Raw genomic sequence first — 23,465 nt, forward strand, 5'->3', positions numbered from 1 at the left:
TTATTAACACCTTTGAAAAATCATTACTGTCTCTGTTTTATTGTTTAGATGCTTTAGCAATATATGTAAAACTATCATGCCAATAATGAAATTGTTTGATTGCTTATTTCTTTTTCTTCTTTTAATTTTTGTGCTGTTATTTATTTAGTTTAAAATTGCACTATTGGTATTTCTTCAGGAAAACAGAAGTGCTGCATCTGGTTATAAATTCTAACTTAATTCTGTTCTGTACTTTTGTCAACCAGCTGTGAATCAGCATCAGGCCAGAACGGACTAATCCAATTTATCAATCTCCAGTCTCATCAATGTGTCATAAATCACAAGGTTTTTGCAATCTCTTTTTAATTGTTGAACAGTGATCATGTTTAGTCTTTTAACAGAAGGACATTTACACACTGCCAAGTGGATTCAGATGACTTTGCATTTCTGTGAGTGAACCGATCTCTCCGCCAGCTTCACTCATGTGAATACATGTGCGTGTCCTTGAGTGAAATCAAGCACACTCCTCCAGACTGAAGTCCATGCGACGCTTCTGCACCCGAATGATTGCAGAATTCAAATCACGCTGAATAGATTTCTCCGGGGGTTTTTGGAAATGCATGGTCAGACTGAGTGAGATACATATGTTTAATTCATTTTCAATGCAAGAATACGTACTGCATTAATACTAGCATGCTATTCCACAAGTAGCAGATTGCAGACTTGTGTTTCCATAGGTCTAAGAGTAAGAGTGAGCGGAAGGTCAGGAAGCGGACGCAGGTATTTTTGGATGGACGTTACATTAGCGAGTGACCCACAAAGCAGAAATAGATCTTTGTTCATCGTCGAGCACTGACAGCACATGTCTGTTAGAGATCAGATTCAGTGTCCCAAATCACCAGAATATGTTCTACGAATGTTTCGTTAACGTTCTTCCCATGAAGTTCCCATGAGTATTCCATTTCAGCGATTTGGAAACATTATTGGAACGTTACATTTGAATGTTCTCTGAACGTTCTGAAACCAGTGGCAACATTAAAAAAAAACATTCCGTGTGTTTGTGCTAACGTTTTGAAGACACTTTGAACGCTAACATTAATAGAATGTTTGTTCAAAGTCATGTTTCTCAACATTAGGTGTTACGTTTCATCCTGGAGATAATGAGCACACTCTCACCATCGCTCTCGGAGTCAGTGTGAAGTTCTGGGACATTCTGTTCTTACTCCGCTGCTTTAACTGTAAAGAGCCATCGATCACGCTGCTGACAGGCTTTATGTGAGTATATACGAGTGTGAATGATCTCACCGCACAGGTATGAGCTCGCCAGACCGTCTCAACGCACACGCTGCACATTTTTCTCAAGTTCTAGCAGAAAATGAGGTCTAAGCTTTGAGGGTCATTTGAGAATGGTTCTCTTATATAATGAGATCAACCTTCAACTGGAGTCCTGACGTTATTTACTGAAACTAACAGCAGACTAATGATTTACCCTTTAGATAATACATATGTCCGAGTCAAAGCCTACGCATTTGAGGAAAGCATTTCAGCACTGTTTTTTTTTTTAAACCTTTATAAATAAGCTTTCCAATGATGCACGGTTTGTTATGTCTAGCCGAGATACAACTATTTGAATATCTTGAATCTAAATATGGAGAAAATCACCTTTAAAGTTGTCCAGATTAAGTTCTTACCCAGCCGGCATTTCAACGTTGATTCAACGTTGAAACAACGTCAGGTACCATGGTTGAATCAACGTTGAAAAACCTTTCGATTTAGCAAATTGGATCAACGTTGAAATCACGACGTTGATTCACCGTTGAAATCGTGACGTTGATGTACGGTTGAAATCACAACGCTGATTCACTGTTGAAATCCCGACGTTGAATCAACGTTGAATAACCTTTCGATTTTGCAAATTGGATCAACGTTGAAATCACGACCTGGATTCACCGTTGAAATCGCGACGCTGTTTCACCGTCTTACCTGCATTATGGGTGAATGAGGGTCGTGCTGCAGACCTGGGATGAAAGCTGAATGAGGTGTTGATTTTGAAAAGTTAATCAGCGTTGATAACACGACGTTGTTTCACCGTCGTACCTCGTATATAAATACACCTAGATCCTAGTTGGCATTTAGATCAACATGGTACAGGCAAAGCTAAAAATCTAATGACTGGCAGCAATGGCTTTACAAACAACTTCAATAAACTACCACATGCTCAAAATTGTCAAACAGCAGTTAAATTTTGGAAACATACTGTATAAAACAGATGAAAATAATCCCACACTTTATTATGCAGAGTATGCATGGAGGTAATGCTAAAAACATGTAGTAGAACAATCCAAATACAATATTTAAAGGTTTTTGTAAAATAATTCGGCACAAAAATGCATATTTTTTTCAGCACTTACAAGACAAACCCTTGTACCTTTATGACTGAAACCAGTGGATCTTTTATTTTGGTGGAAACCTACAGTTTCTGTCAAAAACATGTTTTAGTAATGTGTCTCATTACAAGAGTTGTGTACATTTGTGCAGTGAAAATGTGTTGCACAGTACGAGCAGGGAACCTTCCACCAGTTGATTTCTAATGGGAACCCCCCCGGACTGTGTCTTCTTTACCGTGGGGAATGCAGAATGAGATTTCTACCGCAGGGCACTCTAAAATGTTAGAACCAGCAGCCTTAGTGTATACAGTGTGGTTGTGCTTCGGGTGATCCTTGAAAGTGTCCCAGCGCTAGGTCCTTTCTGATGCCATCCCCTCCACTCTCTCCCACTTGTGCACTTTCTGTACCGTCCTGTATAAACATTTACATTTAATCATTTAACAGACGCTTTTATCCAAAGCGACTTACAAATGAGAAGAACAGAAGCAGTCAGGTGTACAAGCGAACAACAACAGTATACAAGTGCCATGACAAGTCTCAGTTAGTCTAGTACAGAACGCATAGCCAGGTTTTTTTTTTTTTTTTTTTTATATGAAAGACAAGAAAAGAAGGAAAAGTGCTAGCATTAGTTGGTTAAGTTCCGGTGAAAAAGATGAGTCTTAAGATGTTTCTTGAAAATGAGTCAAGACTCAGCAGTTCGGATTGAGATTGGGAGGTGATTCCACCAGCTGGACACAGTCCAGGAAAAGGTTCTGGAGAGTGATTTTGAACCTCTTTGGGATGGCACCACAAGGCCTCATTCACTTGCAGAGGGCAAACTTCTGGAGGGAACATAAGATTTAACCAGTTTGTTTAGGTATGTCCACAATGTTTCACAATAACTTTGATATTGTGAAATATATTTAACTGTAAACTGAATGCAAAATAAATCACACAATATTTTCACTTTACAGTTCAGTAACAGTGAGGTTGGAAACAAAGTGGACAACACTATTCATTAAACACTTATTTAATGTATTCAGATGAAAATTTACAATATTAACAAATTATTCACAAGCAGTGTTTTCAGAGCCCCCAGTTACACTGTTTTAATCAAAACACTAGTAATACAGTGTAGTAAAACAAATAAAATCTAATTCAGTAAATTTTTAATAAACTAAGCACAATCAAAACCTATCACAAAAGCTCAAAGCATCTCTAGCAGAAGTGACAGTGCAATGTAGCAGATGAAAAATTTCTTACCAATGTTTAAAGAACAAGCTGGATCCTGGATGACTCTACAAGGGGAAAGAAGAAATGGTTTACTGAAAAGTTCTTAAAAAGCAGGATTTCATATTATACCATTTCTTTAAACCACTGGTTCTCAAACTTTTTATACCAAGTACCACTTCAGAAAATATTTGTTATTAAATATTAAGTTGCACCATAATGACCAACATTAAATTTCAGCAGCGTAGTAGACCAAACTATTCAGCTACAGGTCTACAGTTAAAAAATGAGGCAGTTTTATTCTAATAAGAATATTTATTGTTGTCAGACACTTTACCATGTTTGAACATTAACACTACAACTGTGCTTACATACACAGGTAAATAAAAAAAAAGTTTAAATTAAAATGTAATTTTAAATGTAATTATGTAACAAAAGTTACAAAACTGTACTGTACTTTAACTCTAACATACTTAAATGTGCAAAAAAAAAAAAACTTACTCAAAGATTAAGTTAAAATGTATTAACATTAATTAGTTTAATTTAGTGATTCACCTGCATAACAACTAGAGGGGGCCTGACACTTTGAGAACCATGGCTTTAAACAATCCTTTTATTTATTTATTCATTTTCATTATATTATATTATTTAAATACCGACATTTGCACTTATATGTTTCAGAAAACACTTTGAAACTATTATAAGAATACAAACATATATAACACACCTAATGCATGGGATTCATATCAGGAAAATATGGGAAAATCTCTAAACCATCTCTAAATCTCTCTTACCAGCAACACATTAGGTGAGCACCTAACTTGATCAGCTGTGATAAAGCAATGCAAAAATAGACACACGGGTATTTATTTATCTGCAGGTTACATGTCCTTTAAACTACCCATTTGTAAACTCTGGTAATACTTTACTATTTTCAAAAGATAATAAAGATAACGTTAGCGATTTTCTTACCTCATTTTGCCAGGATGTTTTCAGGACCTCGCAGAACACCTGACCCTTCTTGTGTTCACAGTTTTTGTTCTCCATTGACATGTCACGACTCAAATTCGCTCAAAATAAATAAAAAATGTACAGGCAAATATGAAAAAATTCGGGACCGATAGAGCAGTCAGTTATAACGAGCAGCAGCTCACAGTAGCCGCCTCACTCACAGAAAGACGACAAAAACGGTCATATTTTTAAATGTAGAAAGGCGCGAACCGATTCATTGTCCAGTTTCCTGAATGACAGCCAGATTAACCAATCATGATAGAAGTAATAAAATACAACTACCAATGGGAGTTGTTTCAGTGTTATAAAGCAGCGAAATGTATATCGTTTTATTGTTGTTAATGATGATAATATTTAACATATACCTTTAAATTTTAGAATAGGTATCATGACTAAAATATTTTAAAATGCTATTAAAATAATTAATTAATTTAAATAATTTAATATAAATAATTTAAAAGCTTGTTAACCTTTAACTACCATTTAGCATTAAACATTTTTAACGTTGTTTCATTAAAACAACTGACCTTATTTCAGCCATATTTCAATGTTGAAAGTTGGTCATGTGCTGGAAGTTTTTCAACAGTTCATCTTTAAACGTTGAATCAACGTTGTTTCAATGTTGAAACCACAACTGACCTTATTTCAACCATATTTCAACATTGAAAGTCGGTCATGTGCTGGATGTTTTTCAACCATTCAGCTTTAAACGTTGAATCAACGTTGTTTCAACGTTGAAACCACAACTGACCTTATTTCAACCATATTTCAACGTTGAAGGTCGGTCATGTGCCGGCTGGGTAGCAATGCATATTTTTAAGTTTGCAAGTTATGCATGTTTGCAGCTGCAAGTGTTTTTTTCCTGCTTCTTGTTTTATTAGGACACTGGATAACAAGTGTGTAAAAACATCCTCCCTGTCCCGCTCACGGGTGGGTGTTGACACAGATGGAAGCAAAACATGGATGTTCTGTAGCACAACATGAAGACAATCACAGATCCTGGAGCAGAACACATGCATGCAACTATACTGACAATATCATTTATTAACAAATGCATGCAAAAAAAATGAATGTTGCAAAGATTATTAGAGCATGTTTTACAAGGTTCTACTTCAAAATGTCATTGTTAATTCATTGTGTTCCTTGCGGTTTCTTTAGTAATTATCTTTTACATTTATTAAAGCAGAAAGTAAATCCTACATCTTTTTTTTCAGTACCTCTGATAGCAGCTAGTTAACTAAAACTAAAACCATAAAAAATACATTTATTAAAAATGTTATAAAAAAATACAGAATTAAAATAAACGTACAAAAATAAATAAATAAGACAGATGCTTGAAAAATATTAAAAGAATAGTTTCCAATGCAACATCTATAAGGCAAAACTAAAATAAAATGAATAAAAAACACATAGACATATACAAAAAAAAATGAAATAAACAAACAAAATTACTATTTTTTTTAAACATTAATAAAAACTATACATTTATCTAAAATAACACTATGCATTTTATACAGCAATAATTATTTTGATGCATAATATTATAAATATAACAGATTAATCAAAAACTCATACAGAAGCGGCTAATGAAATAATGCACATGATGTGGAATGCTGTGAAAATGCAGACTTTTCTTTTCCCAGAAATCACGTGCGTGTTTGATCAGCGTTGAACTTCCCGTCAGGATTTGTTTGTCCATTTGTGAACTATCTCTCACTCAGGTGAGACGCGGTGTGTTTGTGCATCACGAGACCTGTGGCCGCTTGTATAAACTGCTGAGACTAGTCTTAAAAGTCAGACATTGATCTAATTAGAATCTAAAAAAAGTACTGATAACCACTTGGTTAACTGGTTTGTAAGTCACACTCTTAACACGGGGATTATGCAACTGCAACTGAGCTTCAATGAAAATACATTCCAATTTTAATCAGATAATTACATTTTTAATTCCCAGCAACAGGAATCAGTGTAATGAAGGTCATGAATCAGATTTTCCCGTATTTATGGACCATATGAAAGCGTCTCATTTTGTCTCATGATTCTTCTGCTCCACTGATGTCTTTATAGTCATTGCGTAACGGCTTATGTAACATGTTTAGGGTGTTTGATGGTGTCTTCTGAGGGGTGTTTTGGTCTGATGGTCATTAACAGAACCTCATTAACTGTCTGTGTGAAGACGCTGGCATGGGAAGCTCGTTAAGAGCACTGACGAAGCAGCTTCAGAACCGTGAACACAACACAGGTCACGGACAACTGCAGATAACACAAAGACAATACATCATCCATGGAACGTTTTTCCTGACATGTTTTAGTTGGATGTTGGTTTGATATCAGTGAATCAGGTCTGGGATAATCAGGGATGCTGATGGATGTGTGGATGACTGAATGTCCAGTAATAATTACACTGGACAGTAAAAACAGCCGTCCCATCAGGCTCTGCACAGCGGGAATGTTGCTGTTCACATTCCATGCTGTACACACAATGGTGACGGGCACCAGAGAGAAAATAAATGTTTTCATGTTTAATGTAACAGGAGCTCATTCAAATACTGAGGTGCTAAACCGTTCAGGGCTTTATAAGTAATAAGCAATATTTTAAAATCTATACGATGTTTGATAGGGAGCCAGTGCAGTGTGGACAGGACCGGGCTAATATGGTCATACTTCCTGGTTCTAGTAAGAACTCTTGCTGCTGCATTTTGGACTAGCTGTAGTTTGTTTACCAAGCGTGCAGAACAACCACCCAATAAAGCATTACAATAATCTAACCTTGAAGTCATAAATGCATGGATTAACATTTCTGCATTTGACATTGAGAGGATAGGCCGTAATTTAGATATATTTTTGAGATGGAAAAATGCAGTTTTACAAATGCTAGAAACGTGGCTTTCTAAGGAAAGATTGCGATCAAGTAGCAAACCTAGGTTCCTAACTGATGGCGAAGAATTGACAGAGCAACCATCAAGTCTTAGACAGTGTTCTAGGTTATTACAAGCAGAGTTTTTAGGCCCTATGATTAACACCTCAGATTTTTCAGAATTTAGCAGTAAGAAATTACTCGTCATCCAATTTTTTATATCGACTATGCATTCCATTAGTTTTTCAAATTGGTGTGTTTCACCGGGCTGCGAGGAAATATAGAGCTGAGTATCATCAGCATAACAGTGAAAGCTAACACCATGTTTCCTGATGATATCTCCCAAGGGTAACATATAAAGCGTGAAGAGTAGCGGCCCTAGAACTGAGCCTTGAGGTACTCCATACTGCACTTGTGATCGATAAGATACATCTTCATTCTTCATTCATATAAGTACGATTTAAACCATGCTAATGCACTTCCACTGATGCCAACAAAGTGTTCAAGTCTATGCAAAAGAATGTTACGTTTAATTGTGTCAAACGCAGCAGTTAGATCCAATAAAACTAATAGAGAGATACACCCACGGTCAGATGATAAGAGCAGATCATTTGTAACTTTAAGGAGAGCAGTCTCGGTGGACTGGAAATCCTCACATATACCATTTTTCTTTAAGAAGGAACATAATTAGAATATAAAGAGGCACTTAAAAATATCTGAATCTCAAAATACCAAAGTAAGAAGCATTTACTATAAAGAAAACACAAACATTGTGCTTTACTCATTAGAAACTTCCTCAATTTGAACTGTATCTGAAATTGGCACACACATAAAGAGATATGTATGTTCTCATAATGCTGAGAGAAAACATCCTTATTCTCAAAACATCCTTATGATGTTATTGTTTTAAGAAATGTTTTTGTAACCTTTAAATAACGTTCTAATCACCACAAGAAAACAAGAAATTTCAAATGTTGAGAATATTAAAAATAAACGATAAAATAACATCATATTTTGGGTGAAAATAAAGTTAGTAAAATGCTGAAGAAGCATACTTGTAACTTTAAATATGGTTCTAATAAAAATAAAATCTGATCTGTTTATGAATTTTTCGAAAGGGTTTTGGATGAATAGAGCCAAGAAGAGACTTGATTTGATGAAAAATATGTTAATTTGTGTTTATTTGTAGTGCTTTGATACATATTGTGTCAAAGAAATATATTTATATGGCAGAAATTTACATTTCTAAGATAACCATGCAGTTAGTTAACGTTAATCTGATTGTTAATCTGAAACACGTTAAATCAATATTTACATGTTGTGATAATAATAATAATATAAGGAAACTTTGGCAGTTTTGTCTGTTGTTTTAGAGTTGGCATCATTTTAAGTCCTCACAAGGGTTGGTCTTATCTGAAATGAGATCGTTCTCTGATAAATCTAAAAATAAACATCTTAGAATGGTCTTAAGTGCAATTCATCTTGATTTACCAAGCCTAATATCTCATATTTCTCGTTTTAGGCGTTTCATTGGATTGAACCCTAAGAGAGGAACAAAGGACATTCAGGTGAAGGAGATCGCCAAGAAAACAGGGAAACTAAAAAAATGAATACCTTCACAAAAAAAAAATAATAATAATAATTTTTGGACTTTGAGCGGGGCTTTGTTTAGTAATGCAAAGTCAGAGCATTGTGTTCTGCTACTATACAGACGTTCATATGAAGTCACAGCATTCTGTTCTCAATCCAGATGTTCAGTCAGCACAGTGTTCTGCAAATTAATGTTTATGTGAAATCACAGCACTTTGTTCTGCAACTGCATCTTTCTGTAAACTTTCTGCATTCTGTTCTGTAACCACATCCTCGTCTGAAATCAGAGCGTTGTGTCCCGTTCAACTGCAATGGTGCATTCCAGATATAATTGGCATTAATGTTTCAAAAACATCTATTTTCTGTGGTTTTCATTTTAGAATGTACATTTTAAAAACATAAAAATCACAGTCTACTGTATTTTAATACATTTTACAGTAATAGCGTTTATGAGATTACAGTAGATATAATAAAACAGTATAATAGCAACCAAAAACCTACAGTGTTATACTGTACATTTTATATTTTTTTACAGCACAGTACTGTAATATTTTTTACGGTAATAAACTGTTGTTGCATATTACTGTAGAATCACAGCATTATGCAGTGAAATCTAGCTGCCAGTTGTTTACTGTAAATTAATGGTATTTTTTTCTTTTTACAGTGAATCCACAAAATGCATTGATTAATATTTAAGAAAAAAAAAACTGAAAGGAAGGGGTTTACTACTTATTATCAACCATGAAAAACTCATTGCTTTTTGATGAAAGATTCTGAAGAGTAACTGTTGAATCCATCACTATAAAACCATGAGCAGCATAGGGTCAGTTTGATGTAATGTTGAGATAACCGCACAGTAATGAAGTCATTTAAAGCACCGCAGAAACACTAAATCACTCGGGATTCAGATTGCAGCCATCATGTGCCAGTCATTTTCCAGACGGCTCCTGATGCACAAGCCACACTCATTTGCTGTTGTTTGTGTTCCCTGTATTTTTCCACAGAGCAGCGGAGACTTCACACACCGTCCACCCACAGTGATGTCAAAAACAACTTCTGGCTCGCAGGCCGAGAAATTCACTGCTTTATTTCCAGCGTATCAATCCACACTGCCCTGAATCAACAGCGGCGAGAATCAGAGCCTGATGCAAACCCAAAGATCAGACGTGAGACTGAGGGACGTTTTCATTTAAAAAAACTCATGCAATATTTTTTTACAATTCTTTCTTAATTTTTTTTTTCCTATTGAAATATGCAGCTAATTAGATGCACAGTCAAAAAAGTCATTTTGCAGGGCCAGAAATTATGTTTCTGCATTTGACAAAAAAAAGTTCAATCAGTGCCTTGTGCTTTGAAAAGGGTTTCTTAGTTTCTTTCTTCTGTTGTGCACAAAAGAAGATATGCTGAAGTCGCCTGTTATTAGCGTTCTTCAAAATATTTTATTTCGTGCACAACAGAAGAAAGAAAACAAAAAGTTGTTTGGAACAACTTGAGGGTGAGTAAATGATGACAGAATTATTATTTTTGAGTGAACTATCCCTTTAAATATAAGGATGTCAGACTGACTTTAACTGAATTTAGTCAAACCTCATTTGATTAAAAAAATTAAGGGGTTAAATTATTTAATTTGAATAGTTAAAGTAATGGAAAAACATACAGTATGACTTAAATCATATCATTTTTACAGTGTGTTCAGAGCTAGACACGTCTCCTAAATGTCCAGCCATAGCACACTTGGGTTATATTTGTTTTTCACCATCAGAGCTATTTTTGTACTAATTATGTTTATGCATCTACAAATGTGCAATGCAAGCATTATGATGTTCCCAAAGGTTTAATTCGTCTTGTTTTGTCACACACTTCCCGTTTAGAGTCAGATTGTGTTTTTCGTGTTTCATCGAGAGGATCTGTATAAATAATCTCATGTATGTAGGATGAGCAGCTGCATGTGTTTTTCTCTTGTCTTCCTTCATGTCTTCTCTCATGTTATTGTGGCAGATGAAGAACGAAGGGTTCAGAAAACACCTACGCCGTAGACCCCCAGTGTGCCACTATTTTGGGCTATTTTGCAAGCAATATGTGTACACAGGTGCAACACAGAAAATACATTTTATACAAATCTGGACTGCTTGTTAAATGCTGAACAACCACCTGACAGATTCTCACAGAAACTCTTTCTCATCACTTGTTTAACAAGATTCAAAACCATCAGAACTTTGTTACAAACCTTATGAAAGCAAGTGTAGTTAATAGTTGAGATGAACAGGAAAAAACACTCTACACTGCCATATAGTAGAGATTTTAAGATATAAATTCATTAATCTGTCGTTTAAATTATCCAAAAAGTATTTTTTCGCTTCATTCACACGTATAATACGCCATGCATTTGTTAATGTGGATCTTTCTTTTCCCCGAACTAATTATTTTAACCTAATCAATAAAACTATACCTCAACCAGCCCCACCAAAGGTTTTGCTGGAGACCTGCACAAGCCCAAAAATCAATTCTAAGAATGTTTTGCTTCAAGTTATTTTTTAAATGTTTTAAAATAAAAATAAATCTAGGCTGGATGATTGTTAATGGAACATTCCATTTGATCATTTGGCAAACATTATTTTTGTTTTGAGTGTTCTCTGAACGTTCTAAAACAAGAAGTAACAATTTAAAAACGTTAGAGGAACGTCCAGATAAACGTTTCAGAGAAAAACGTTCCATGATAAATAATGTTTTTGTGCTAACATTTTGAGAACATGATTAAAAAACGGATTCCTTTGAACGAATGTTCTATTAACGTTACTGGAATAATATTTGTTGATCATTTAGAACGTTTGCTGAAGTTCTGAGAACGTGATCGAAGCTCAGCAGCAAACCAAAACCACAGCAGCTGTATTAAAACCAGTCACCGATAGAGGGCGACACTTCCCACAATAATACTTGAAGAACAGGACGAGTTTTATTTTATTATGTTCTCTTTTTGATTAACATTTTGCTGGTAACATTTGATATCAGATTTTAAATACGATTATTGAGTCATCTTTAAATAGAGATTGGAGGTTTAAATCACTTTTTTCCCTATCCACCAACTTGAGTCAAAACGAAATGTATTTATTTATTTATTTATTTATTTATTTATTTAATGTTTTCTTTGTTTATATTACTCACTGTAAAATCGGCATATTGTTCATCATTAAATAAAAAAAGAGGGTGATTTCCATTTGTATTCAAGCTCTTGCTTTTGACCGAAGGATTCGTAACCGTGTGCGCATGCGCGTTCTCGTCACTGCCGCTGCGGGTTCGGCGCACGGGGACGCGGCGCGGCAGCAGCGGAGGAATCCATAGCAACGGCGGATAAACATGAGTTACTACAGCAGGTAAGCCACCGATGGAAACACAGTTCTTAGAAATGATCAAAAAGCGACGTGCGTTTGGGGAGCGCGGTGTGCGCGTGCATGTGTGTATCTTTCCTAACTTTGCTTTGTTTTTTTTCGGTGGGTCCTGTTGCGTTCCGCGCGTGGTGTAACACTCGTAACACACACACAGATCCCCGTCAGACAGCTGAATTAAGACCAGAAGAGAGGGCAAAATAAAGATTCGCGGTGATGTAATTCGTACGTAATGACTGCGTGTGCGTGACGTCATAGCGTAGCCGCAGAAAACTGGACTTTTACAAATATTTTCAGTTTTTAGTCACATCCATTTGACATTGTTTTCATAACAAGCCCCCGTTCTAATTGTTGCAATGCCACAATAATAATTGATTGTTTTAATTGTGAAATATTTCTGCATTAATCAGGCATTTGTGGTAGCTACTTCTGTACATTTTCACTGATTTAAAAACAATGATAAAATGTTAGAATAAAATTCATTTTAATCAGCGTATTGGGTTTCCTTTTGATTATTTAGGTGAAATCACCAATTCGCATGTTTGTGCAAGTAGAAAATAAATTTCTATGAATAAATAATACTATTAAATAATACTATTAAGCATGAACTGATAATCTAATAGAATCGTAACTTATTTATATTACATTTAAAAATTATTGCTTAAATATGTGTTATTTTAAGATGATAATGTATTATTTCTAAGAGTGCATTTATTTTGTTATAATAGAAAAATTCTCTACACCTTAAAAAAAAACATTTGTGTGTGTGTGTGTGTGTGTGTGTGTTCTGCTGTTAATAATGTTCATATGGAGTGAGTAATTAGAGACAATCTCTCTTTGCATTGCTTCATTGGAGTGGGCATCATTGCACAACGTTTTTCCTGTTTCTATGGTTACAGTGACTTCTGTAATTGGTGCATTTGCTTTAAGATTAGAGGAATAGTTCATCCAAAATTGAAACATTTGCTAAAAATGTACTCATCCTCATGCCATCAAAGATTAGGGTGAGTTTGTTTCTTCCTCAGATTTGTAGATCATCAGCATCAGTGTCTCATCGGTGGATGCTCTGCAGTGGATGGGTGCCGTCAGAATGAGAGCCGATAAAAACATCATGAGTCCATCAGTTAATGTCCTGAGAAGAGAAAAGCTGTGTTTGTAAGAAACTAATCCTTAACCTGATTTTTTTATTTTATTTTATGGATTATGGATTTAGCCAGAAGTGTTAGTTTAAAGTTAAAACGACTTAATGATGGATTTGTTTCAAACATGCATCTTTTGTCTTCTCCAGATGTTCACTGATGGACTGGAGTGCTGTGGATTATTGTGGTGTTTTTATCAACTTTCATTCTGACGGCACCCATTCACTGCAGAGACACTGATGCAATGCTACATTTCTCCAAACCTGATTGCTGTTGAATAAGTATTTTAAAAATGAAGTGATCCTAAAGTGTTTATCATCATAGAACCTCAAAGCTCAAGGTAGATCTGTCTTGAATGCTTTAATTTTAGGGAAAAATAACGGGGTTTTACTCCTGGACCCTGACAGTTGTGGTCTATTATAACCAACAGCACCGAGACACAGAATGCATTAGGCTTGCTGTGTATTAGCATGCATGTTAGCGTGTTTACTTGTCTATTAGCACGTGTGTCTCCTAGATCTCTTTTGATGAATGCAGCTGGCCTGGCTTCACCAATCGCAGCGTGCATTTTCAAGGAGTTCATTCACAAAGCCGGAAAACGGTCCATCCACTCGCAGACCTGAGTCTGACTTTCTAAACTTTCCTTCTTGTTAAAATAAAAGTTCAGTACTTCCTCAAAACTTCCTCCTCGGTGCATAAAATCTTGTTTACACTGACATGTTACACATTTATTATTCACAATATGGAAAGAGGAAATGAGTCATAGCTCGGCGCATGACTCAAACATTCCATTAATGGGCTTGATTTATTTATTTTTATTTATTTTTATTAATTCCTCATCTCCCACATGTGTGTTTTAGCAAGACGTCTGAACCCTGCCAAAGAGTTTACATTATTCTTGTCACCAATGTCAAGATCACCAAAAACTGATAAAAACAAAAACAAAACTCAAGTTCACTGAATACAGCGGTTCAGTAAGAATAAGAAACTTATTATAAGAAACAGGACAAATATCTACAGTAGAAAAACTACAAAAAATGCATTGTAAAAAGTAAACAAATGTATAAAAACACTGCATCTTCACTGTGTAAATTAAATAAATATTTCTTCTTATTAAAGTTACAAAATGGCTCACGTGGTGAAATTTGTTTTTAAAATTTTGCACTGAGAATTTTGCACTCATCAGTTTTGATCTACAGGTCATTTGCATTTATGCAAAAAGAAGACAAATGCACTTTTGGGCCAAAACAAATGCAGTCTGCTTAAATGCATTAGAAGTTTAACGCTAGCAGGAACAAGAAACGAATCGTTCAGAAATCTGAGCGTGTTGTTTCGAGAAACAATAAAATATTATTTGAGCCAAAGCGAGGAAAACTGAGAAAACCTGTGTATGTTACTATGTCTACATGCATAGATGTCCCAAATCACAGTTCAGAGAAGGTTAGGACAGTTAAAGATTGATTGAGGAATATTATAATACCAAATTACAGTTAAAAAGTTTTAGATCATGCTCTATTGCAAATGTCAAACATGCATTAATGCAGTCGTAGGCTGGTGTGTTTCATGTTGAGAAGCGTTCACACTTCAGAGTGACACCAAACGCTCGACAGCGTCACCATCATCAAAGGGCGTCTCTGGGGTGTTGTCGCCATAGTAACCATCAGCCGCCCTGAGGCTCACCTGTGGCTGTCATGAGTGTGTTCCCTCATGATCTGCACAGGTAGAGAAACCCAGACACACACACTCACTCACTCACACACACACTCGACATGGAGACGGTGAAGAGCTCTTCTCAGACCGCTTACAGCCGCTGGTCATACAGGTACACACACACACACACACACACACGAGATGGCTTCGTACTCAAAGCTTGTGTTTCATATAGCGGTGTGTGGGGTTTGTTCACTCTGTTGTGTGTTTGCACGCATTCATTTAATTTCCTGAAAGACGCTGCTGTTGTTTCCCAATGTGGACATTACTTCCTCTATAATGAACGAAAGAACGTAGTGAATCAGAATAAATGATCGGATCAACGGATGCAGGGTTTAGTGACATTTATTGACATCATAAACATTGACGGGAAAACACGTTTTAAAAATATTACATGATAGTTGGATGGAAGGATGGATGGATGGAAGATGGATGGATGGATGGATGATAAATGGATGGATGGATGATGGATGGATGATAGATGGATGAATGGATTATGGATGGATGATTGATGGATGATAGATGGATGGATGATAGATGGATGGATGATGGATGGATGGATGATGGATGGATGGATGATGGATGGATGGATGATGGATGATAGATGGATGGATGGATGATCGATGGATGGGTGGATGAATGGATGGATGGATGATGGATGGATGATAGATGGATGGATGATAGATGGATGGATGATGGATGGATGGATGGATGGATGATCGATGGATGGGTGGATGAATGGATGGATGGATGATGGATGGATGGATGATTGATGGATGATAGATGTATGGATGATGGATGGATGAATGGATTATGGATGGATGGATTATGGATGGATGATTGATGGATGATAGATGGATGGATGATGGATGGATGGATGATGGATGGATGATTGATGGATGAATGGATTATGGATGGATGGATTATGGATGGATGATTGATGGATGATAGATGGATGGATGATAGATGGATGAATGGATTATGGATGGATGGATGGATGATTGATGGATGGATGATGGATGATAGATGGATGGATGGATGATCGATGGATGGGTGGATGAATGGATGATGGATGGATGGATGATGGATGGATGGATGATTGATGGATGATAGATGGATGGATGATTGATGGATGATAGATGGATGGATGGATGATCGATGGATGGAACGATGGATGGATGGATGGGTGGATGAATGGATGATGGATGGATGGATGATAGTTGGATGGATGGATGGATGAATGGATGATAGATGAATAGATGGATTGTTGGATGATGGATGGATGATAGATGAATAGATGGATGATGAGTGATGGATGAATGATGGATGGATGGATGATGGATGGATGGATGGATGGATGGATAGATAGTTAGAGTTGGATGGATGGATGTATAGATGGATATATTGATGGATGCATGGATAGATAGATAGAAAGATGAAAAGAGAACACACATTCCTCACACAACACTGCATATTTACTGCTTAATTTAATCCATTTGATCTTTCTTTCTTTTTTCTTCCTGGAAAGATGTAGACAGATACAATATATTGAAGGATAGATGGACGGAGTGTGTGAGATGATGCTCAGGTTTGTGTTGGTTGATGTGTTGCTCCTCTGAGATCTTCAGATCCACTGAGAGCCGAAGTTTCCGCTCAAAACATCCTCTCACGGCACTTCTTTCTTTTCTTTCTTTCTTTCTTAAGAGCATCTATCAGAGAGAGTGTGTGTGTGTGTGTGTGGGGGGGGGGGGTTCCCTCCGGTCGTCATGGTGACACAGGTATCACATCAGACAGCTTGTGTGTCACTTTACCTCCGTCAGCACGAAACATTCGTTCAGGTGTGTGTTCCTCATCTTCATCATCACTGACTCTTCCTCTCTCGTGTTTCTCTCCTCCGCATCCGTCTGCCATCGCCATGGAAACAAAGACCCTCCAGTTCCTCCAGCTTCGGGTCCATCATCACGACCAGGTACAACAAACTCTCTGCTCCACACTCTAATGTTTCTCCGGTCTCTGCGGTGTGGGTGTGTGTTTCTAGACCCGTAGTCATGTGTAGATGTGTGTACGTGAGGATGTTTGTGAGACATTGATTCCTCTCGTTTGTCTGCCTAGCAACACAATGACTGATGGATGAGTGATGCCGGTGAAATCACTCACAGTGCATCGTTCATCTGTTCAGTCTCTCAACATGTCAAATGATGTGTTTTAGATTCAGCCATTAGTGAAAATTATGAACTTATCTACTGAATGAAATGATGTAGGTGTGTGTGTGTGTGTGTGTTTATTGTTGTTTGTTGTGTTTCAGCACACTGGAGGATGAAAGTCTGAACCTCAGACAGCAGAAACTGGAGAAACAGGTGAGACACATTTACACGACAAAACCATCCTGAACGCAAATACTGACATCAAAACACAAAACACATCAAAACAATAACATGCATCAAAACACACACAAAAAAAACAACAACAAAATAACACAATACATAGTAATGCATTTCAAATACATATCACAATGTGCATCAAAACACAATAACGCGAAAATACACTTTAATGCACAATAACATGCTTTAAAACACAATACACAATAATAAATACCAAAAAAAAAAACTTTTACAGTAAAACAGCAATACACAAAAATGCATCATAACGATGCATATTAATACAAAACACAATAACATGCTTCAAAACACAATAAATACAGTACACAAAAACACACAATTGGCAATAATATGCATGAAAACACATAACGCACTTTAAAACACAGTAACACAAAATAACATGTTTCAAACACAATAAAGCACAAAAGTAATAAATAAATCATAATACGACAACAAATATCGAATCACCAAAATACACACAATAACATGTGTCATAAAACACAAAAGCGCGCATCCAAACACAATACAGAATAACACACAATAAATCACATGAAAGCACTGTCTAGGTGTTACTTCCGCTGTGAAATGATTGGCTGGTTTTGTTTCCTGTGACTCCGCCCCTCGGCTCTGTCTGTCATAAGTGAAACCTTTCTTCTCTCAAACTCTCATTGTGTCATCAGCCTCTCATTTCTCTTCCTGTCTGTCGTCTGCTGATATTTCACACCACTTCTTCCTCTCTCACACACACACACACACACACACACACACACACACTGTTGGGTTCTGCTGTTGTAAGGATGATTCTAGCGACTGTGCGTCAACTTCTTTCTGTGAGTGTTACACTTATTGTAAGGTTTGTGTGTGTTTTCTGCTCATCCTCCTGACGCTTGACTGTTATCGTTCACTTCCTGTGCCGTACTGAGCTCTCGCTGTTCTTTATCTCAGATGTAGAAGGTTATCTTTGTATTACAATAGCTGCCAAATATTGGCATGCTCCTGCTTACGCTTTCGTATGACAGTTTTTCACATTTTATAATCATCAAAATTATGAAAAAACACAAATGGAAGTAAGATATCGTAGCTTAAATTGCTAATATTGTAGAATAGAAAAGTGTTATTTTAGTACTATTTATGCAGTAATATGTATTAATGTTTTAGCTTTTATTTGAATGTTGTTATTATTCTTTTTATGTTTCGCTTTAATTTATTTTGCTTTCAGTTTTAGTAATTTTTAACTTTTTTTATTTCAGTGAGTTGCCAGGATATTATTTGAAGTGTTTTTTATTTAATTTTATTTTAGAGTGCATTTAATTAATTTTATTTTAGAGTCCATTTATTTTATTTATTTGGTTTTATTTCAATTAAAATAAACATAAACCAGATAAAAAATTAAATAAAAATAACACTCTGAAAAAAAAAAACATTTTAAGTTTATGTTAATTTTCTTATAGGTTTAAGTTTTTATGTAATATTTATATTTTACTTCAGCTTAATTTCAATTAACGACAAATAATATTTTATATTTATTTTTAAGAATAACAACATTATTATTTTTCATTATATATTTTATTGTATATTATTTTTAGTTTTTGTTTTTCAAGACTATATACGTTTTTATATTTAATATTTAGATTTATTATATATTTAGATGGATATATAATTCTCTCAATGCATCTCATGATCTGATTGCATGTTCTCTATAAAGCCACATTAACCCATTAACTCCCTTCTTTTATATTTGCTCTAATGGTTTGACCCTCTGTTAAATGCACTGCATGCATCTAGTAAACGCTGAATAATCAACAGTGTGTTAATGGTGTTGTGTCTGTAGAGGGCGCTCCTGGAGCAGAAGCAGCGGCGAAAGCGTCAGGAACCGCTGATGGTCCAGCCGAACTCAGAGGGACGTCCCCGGCGCTCGCGTCCCCGCCGAAGTGAAGAACAAGCCCCGCTCGTGGAGACACACCTCAGCACTGCCAGCGACATCATCCTGGACGGTGAGGCTTTATTAAAGAGATACTTCACTTAAAAAAAAGATTCGTTTATCCTCGGGACATCTGAGATGCACATGACTCTTCTCTCCTTCAGTACAAACGTAAACAACTGTGGTCCTTTGTGATCGAATCAAAGATACAGAATTAATATCCGTCTTAATATCAAGGTCTTATGAAGCGAAATCATTAGTCTGTGCAAGAAACTGAATTTTATTTACATACATTATTTACAGACAATCAAGAAAACGATCCGGAGTGATGCTCGGTTCACGAACAAATGATTCCTTTGAACCGGTTCTTTTGTGGCGAACAAGGGAACCTAAAATTAGACTGAAGCGTCTGAAACCGTTTGCGGCTGGAGCAAGTTACTCAATCAGAACTCCCTTTCAGACGCCTGACCCTCACTCTTACTCAAAATGAGTTAAAATAGAGGTGAATCTGATCTTGTGATGAGTGAATCATTCGGCGCTTCACTTGCTGCAACAGTCACTGAACTGAGGAAACCCAAGAGCAATAAGCTTGAATGAAGAGGCCGGATTAAAGTTTTTATCGTTTCTCATTAATTATGTAAAAAGATGAGCTGATGGAGACTAGTCCATTCACTTTATATGCTTTAGATACATAAACATCAAGTTAATCGACATCAACAAGACACGTTTCACACCATTATCAGGTGCTTTTATAAAATAATCGCGTATATGTATATCAAAACTCTTCACTGAAACGAACCAGCTCATGGGAAAAGATTTGAATTTCCGTGTTTGCCTGGATTACAGGTAATAATATTGTAAGTGATGTGTGTGTGTGTGTGTGTGTGTGTGTCAGGCATCGATGGCCCCGCGGCTCTGCTGGGGTCAGAAGCTCCAGATCTGTGCTGTAAGATCCAGGTTCAGTCGGTCAGTCGACCGCAGCAGACCGCACTGCCCTCCGCAGAAGAACCAGACACACACACACTGCTGGAGACACGCGGTAAGACACACACACACACACACACACACACACACACACTCACACACACACACATACTCACACACACACACACACACTGCTGGAGAGACGCGGTAAGACACACACACACACACACACACACACACACACTGTAGAACTATACAGAGTTTATTACTATAAGTCATATTTCCGAATAAATGCTGGGGACATTTAAAAAATGTCAAGAATAGCACACACAGTCTGAGTGTGTGTGTGTGTCTGTAAGTGAGTGTGTCTGCGTCTGTGTCTCTGTGTGTGTGTGTGTGTGTGTGTCTCAGGGGTCTGTGTGTAAATGGCAGTCCTCGTCTGTTGTTTCTCATCTCATCTCTTTAAACTCTGTTTCTCTCAGGACTGTCTGGCAGCATGAACTACGACGAGGCCAGTGAGGATGAGGATGAAGATGATGATGAGGATGAGGATGAAGAGCCGAACACAGAGAGCACTCGTCCTGCGTCGGCCTCCAGCACCAAATCCACCACGGTCAGACACACACACACACACACACACACACACACACACACACACACTGCTCCATGAGAATATACTACAGTGTGTCCTACAGCAAACTTTTTCTGTCTTATTGTATAACTGTCATCTTACAAATATAGTGTATTATATATTGTAGTAACTATAACAGGCGTAACATTTGAGTGTATTATATTCAACTGCAATGATTCAGTAAATTACAGAAGCTTTAAATATAAATATAAATATTACAAAAACATACAGTATAGAACATGTAGGTAAATATATAAAATAAATTGATTAAAATAAATAAATAATGACAAAGTAGCTTAAAATAAATAAATAATCAAAGTAGATTAAAAATAAACAAATAATGAAAAATATCAAAATAATAAAATATTAAAAATTAAAAGATATTACAAATAAAAATGATTTTAGATTAAGAAATATATACAGTTAAATTAATTGATTAGTAAATTATACAAATTTGTTTAAAATAATAAAACATATAAAAAAATATTTGAAAACAATTGAAATAAATAATAAATAAAAAATATAATAATATACTATTAAATTATCTCTTTTTTGAAAAATATAAATTAATTAATTTAAGTAATAAAAAAGAGATTAAGATAAAGGAATAATAATTTAAATTTGGAATAAATTGAATAATAATGGTGGATCATATCAATATTGTTTTGTCCTGTTGTGTAACACTTCCTCAAGGTTTAATCTTGTGCTTAATTTCCACAAACTGCTCTGCTTTGGAAGTTGCAGTGGCCTAAAAGAGGAAGAGATCGTTCATTAAACTCTGAACATTAAACTGGGATACAGAAAAGTGTTTCATCCAGTTCGTGAACCTTCCTCATGCTCGCAGAGACAGAGATGAAAATCACGTTAAATGTGTGTGTCCCGTCAGGAGTGTGTCCCGCTGGGTTCCCCGTCGCCCGAGGGCTCCTCCATTGAGGTGGATAATCTGGAGGAGTTTGTGCTCCGTCCGGCTCCGAGGGGGGTCACCGTCAAGTGTCGCATCTCACGGGACAAGAAGGGCATGGACCGCGGTCTCTATCCCACGTACTTCATGCACCTGGAGAGAGAAGACGGCAAGAAGGTGTGATCTGATCCTTCACAATCACTTCTGCTCACGGTTAAACCTCTCTCGCTCACTCCCTCTCTCTCTCTCTCATCAGGTGTTCTTACTGGCCGGACGCAAGAGGAAAAAGAGCAAAACCTCCAACTATCTGATCTCTGTGGACGCCACAGATCTGTCCCGAGAGGCGGAGAGCTTCATAGGAAAACTGAGGTTGTGCTCTCTTGTGTGTTTCGTCTCATCTCGACTCGGGAAACGATCGGATCATATTTAACACTCATCTGTTTATTTTAGTGTAAACTGTTGTTTCAGTACTGCATTTGCATTGGAAGCACATGAGGATGACACTAAATAAAAGGGATGTTGGGGGCGGTGAAAAAGATAGAAAAAAAAAAAAAGAAGATAATTATTTACATTTTTAAAAAGAAAAAAAAAATCGAAATTAGATTAAGAAACATATTGAAAAGAATTAAAAATTGTAAAAATAATTTTATTAAAATTGAGCATGAGTGTTGGGGGGCCATGAAAAAGTAAAAAAAAAAAAAAAATTATTTACATAAAAAAAAAAAATTACATTAAGATACATAAATAAAAATAGTTGAAAATAATTTAAAATTTAAAAAATACAAAATAATTTTATAAAAATTGACCATGAGTGTTGGGGGGCCTTGAAAAATTGGTGAATAAAAACAGTAAAAATATTTTAAAAATGTTATATATATAAATAATAAAAAATAAAAATTTAAATACATAAATAAAAATAGTTAAAAATAATTAAAATGTTATAAATAAATAAAATAAATAAAAAATTAATTAATATTCAAAATTGTAGTATTAGAAAAAAATTATGTAAAAATATTTTTAAGTAAATAAAAATAAAAATGTAACAAATAATACAAATAATACAAAATGTTAAAGTAAATGATAAAAAAAACTTTTAAATAAAAAGCTAATAAATTATGAAAGATAGATTTCAATAAATAAAAATAAATAGGTTCAAATAAAAATGTCAGTAATATAGCTAAGTATAAAATCGGTAGGAATTTCATATAAAAGTTTTAAATAACATTTCTAATATGATTTTTTTCACAGTATAAATTATGAAAATACACAGGTGCCTTTTTATTTTTTAGGATGGCATCTAAAACATTGTGCATATATTTTTTACTGAGTAATTAATGTGTTTTATTAAAAACACAGGCTTCAGGTTTGTGCTGTTAACCCTTCGCTGCCCAGCTCCTCACATGTTGATTGAGCAGATGTTGTGCCTCAGATGCTGTCCGTAGATC

General features: G+C 35.8%; 1 protein-coding gene across 6 annotated transcripts in view; it reads left to right on the top strand.

The window, feature by feature from the left end:
* Positions 1 to 547: 547 nt before the first annotated feature.
* The window catches only part of LOC127979356 (tubby-related protein 3), a 28,054-nt gene continuing 5,136 nt past the window's right edge, over positions 548 to 23,465 (top strand). The window contains exons 1-10 of one of the 6 annotated variants that reach the window (XM_052584757.1): positions 548 to 1,254; positions 8,966 to 9,011; positions 10,038 to 12,404; positions 17,193 to 17,234; positions 17,571 to 17,622; positions 19,475 to 19,637; positions 20,460 to 20,603; positions 20,971 to 21,101; positions 22,006 to 22,197; positions 22,277 to 22,389. In XM_052584757.1, coding sequence (XP_052440717.1) covers positions 12,388 to 12,404; positions 17,193 to 17,234; positions 17,571 to 17,622; positions 19,475 to 19,637; positions 20,460 to 20,603; positions 20,971 to 21,101; positions 22,006 to 22,197; positions 22,277 to 22,389 — 854 coding nt within the window. In that variant the 5' untranslated portion in view covers positions 548 to 1,254; positions 8,966 to 9,011; positions 10,038 to 12,387. Of the gene's footprint in view, positions 1,255 to 5,052; positions 12,405 to 17,192; positions 17,235 to 17,570; positions 17,623 to 18,127; positions 18,474 to 19,474; positions 19,638 to 20,459; positions 20,604 to 20,970; positions 21,102 to 22,005; positions 22,198 to 22,276; positions 22,390 to 23,465 lie in introns of those variants that run through there. The other 5 variants (XM_052584745.1, XM_052584766.1, XM_052584775.1 and 2 more) reach the window with 5 other exon arrangements.

Source organism: Carassius gibelio, chromosome A4, assembly GCF_023724105.1.
Source record: "Carassius gibelio isolate Cgi1373 ecotype wild population from Czech Republic chromosome A4, carGib1.2-hapl.c, whole genome shotgun sequence".
Taxonomy (NCBI): domain Eukaryota; kingdom Metazoa; phylum Chordata; class Actinopteri; order Cypriniformes; family Cyprinidae; genus Carassius; species Carassius gibelio.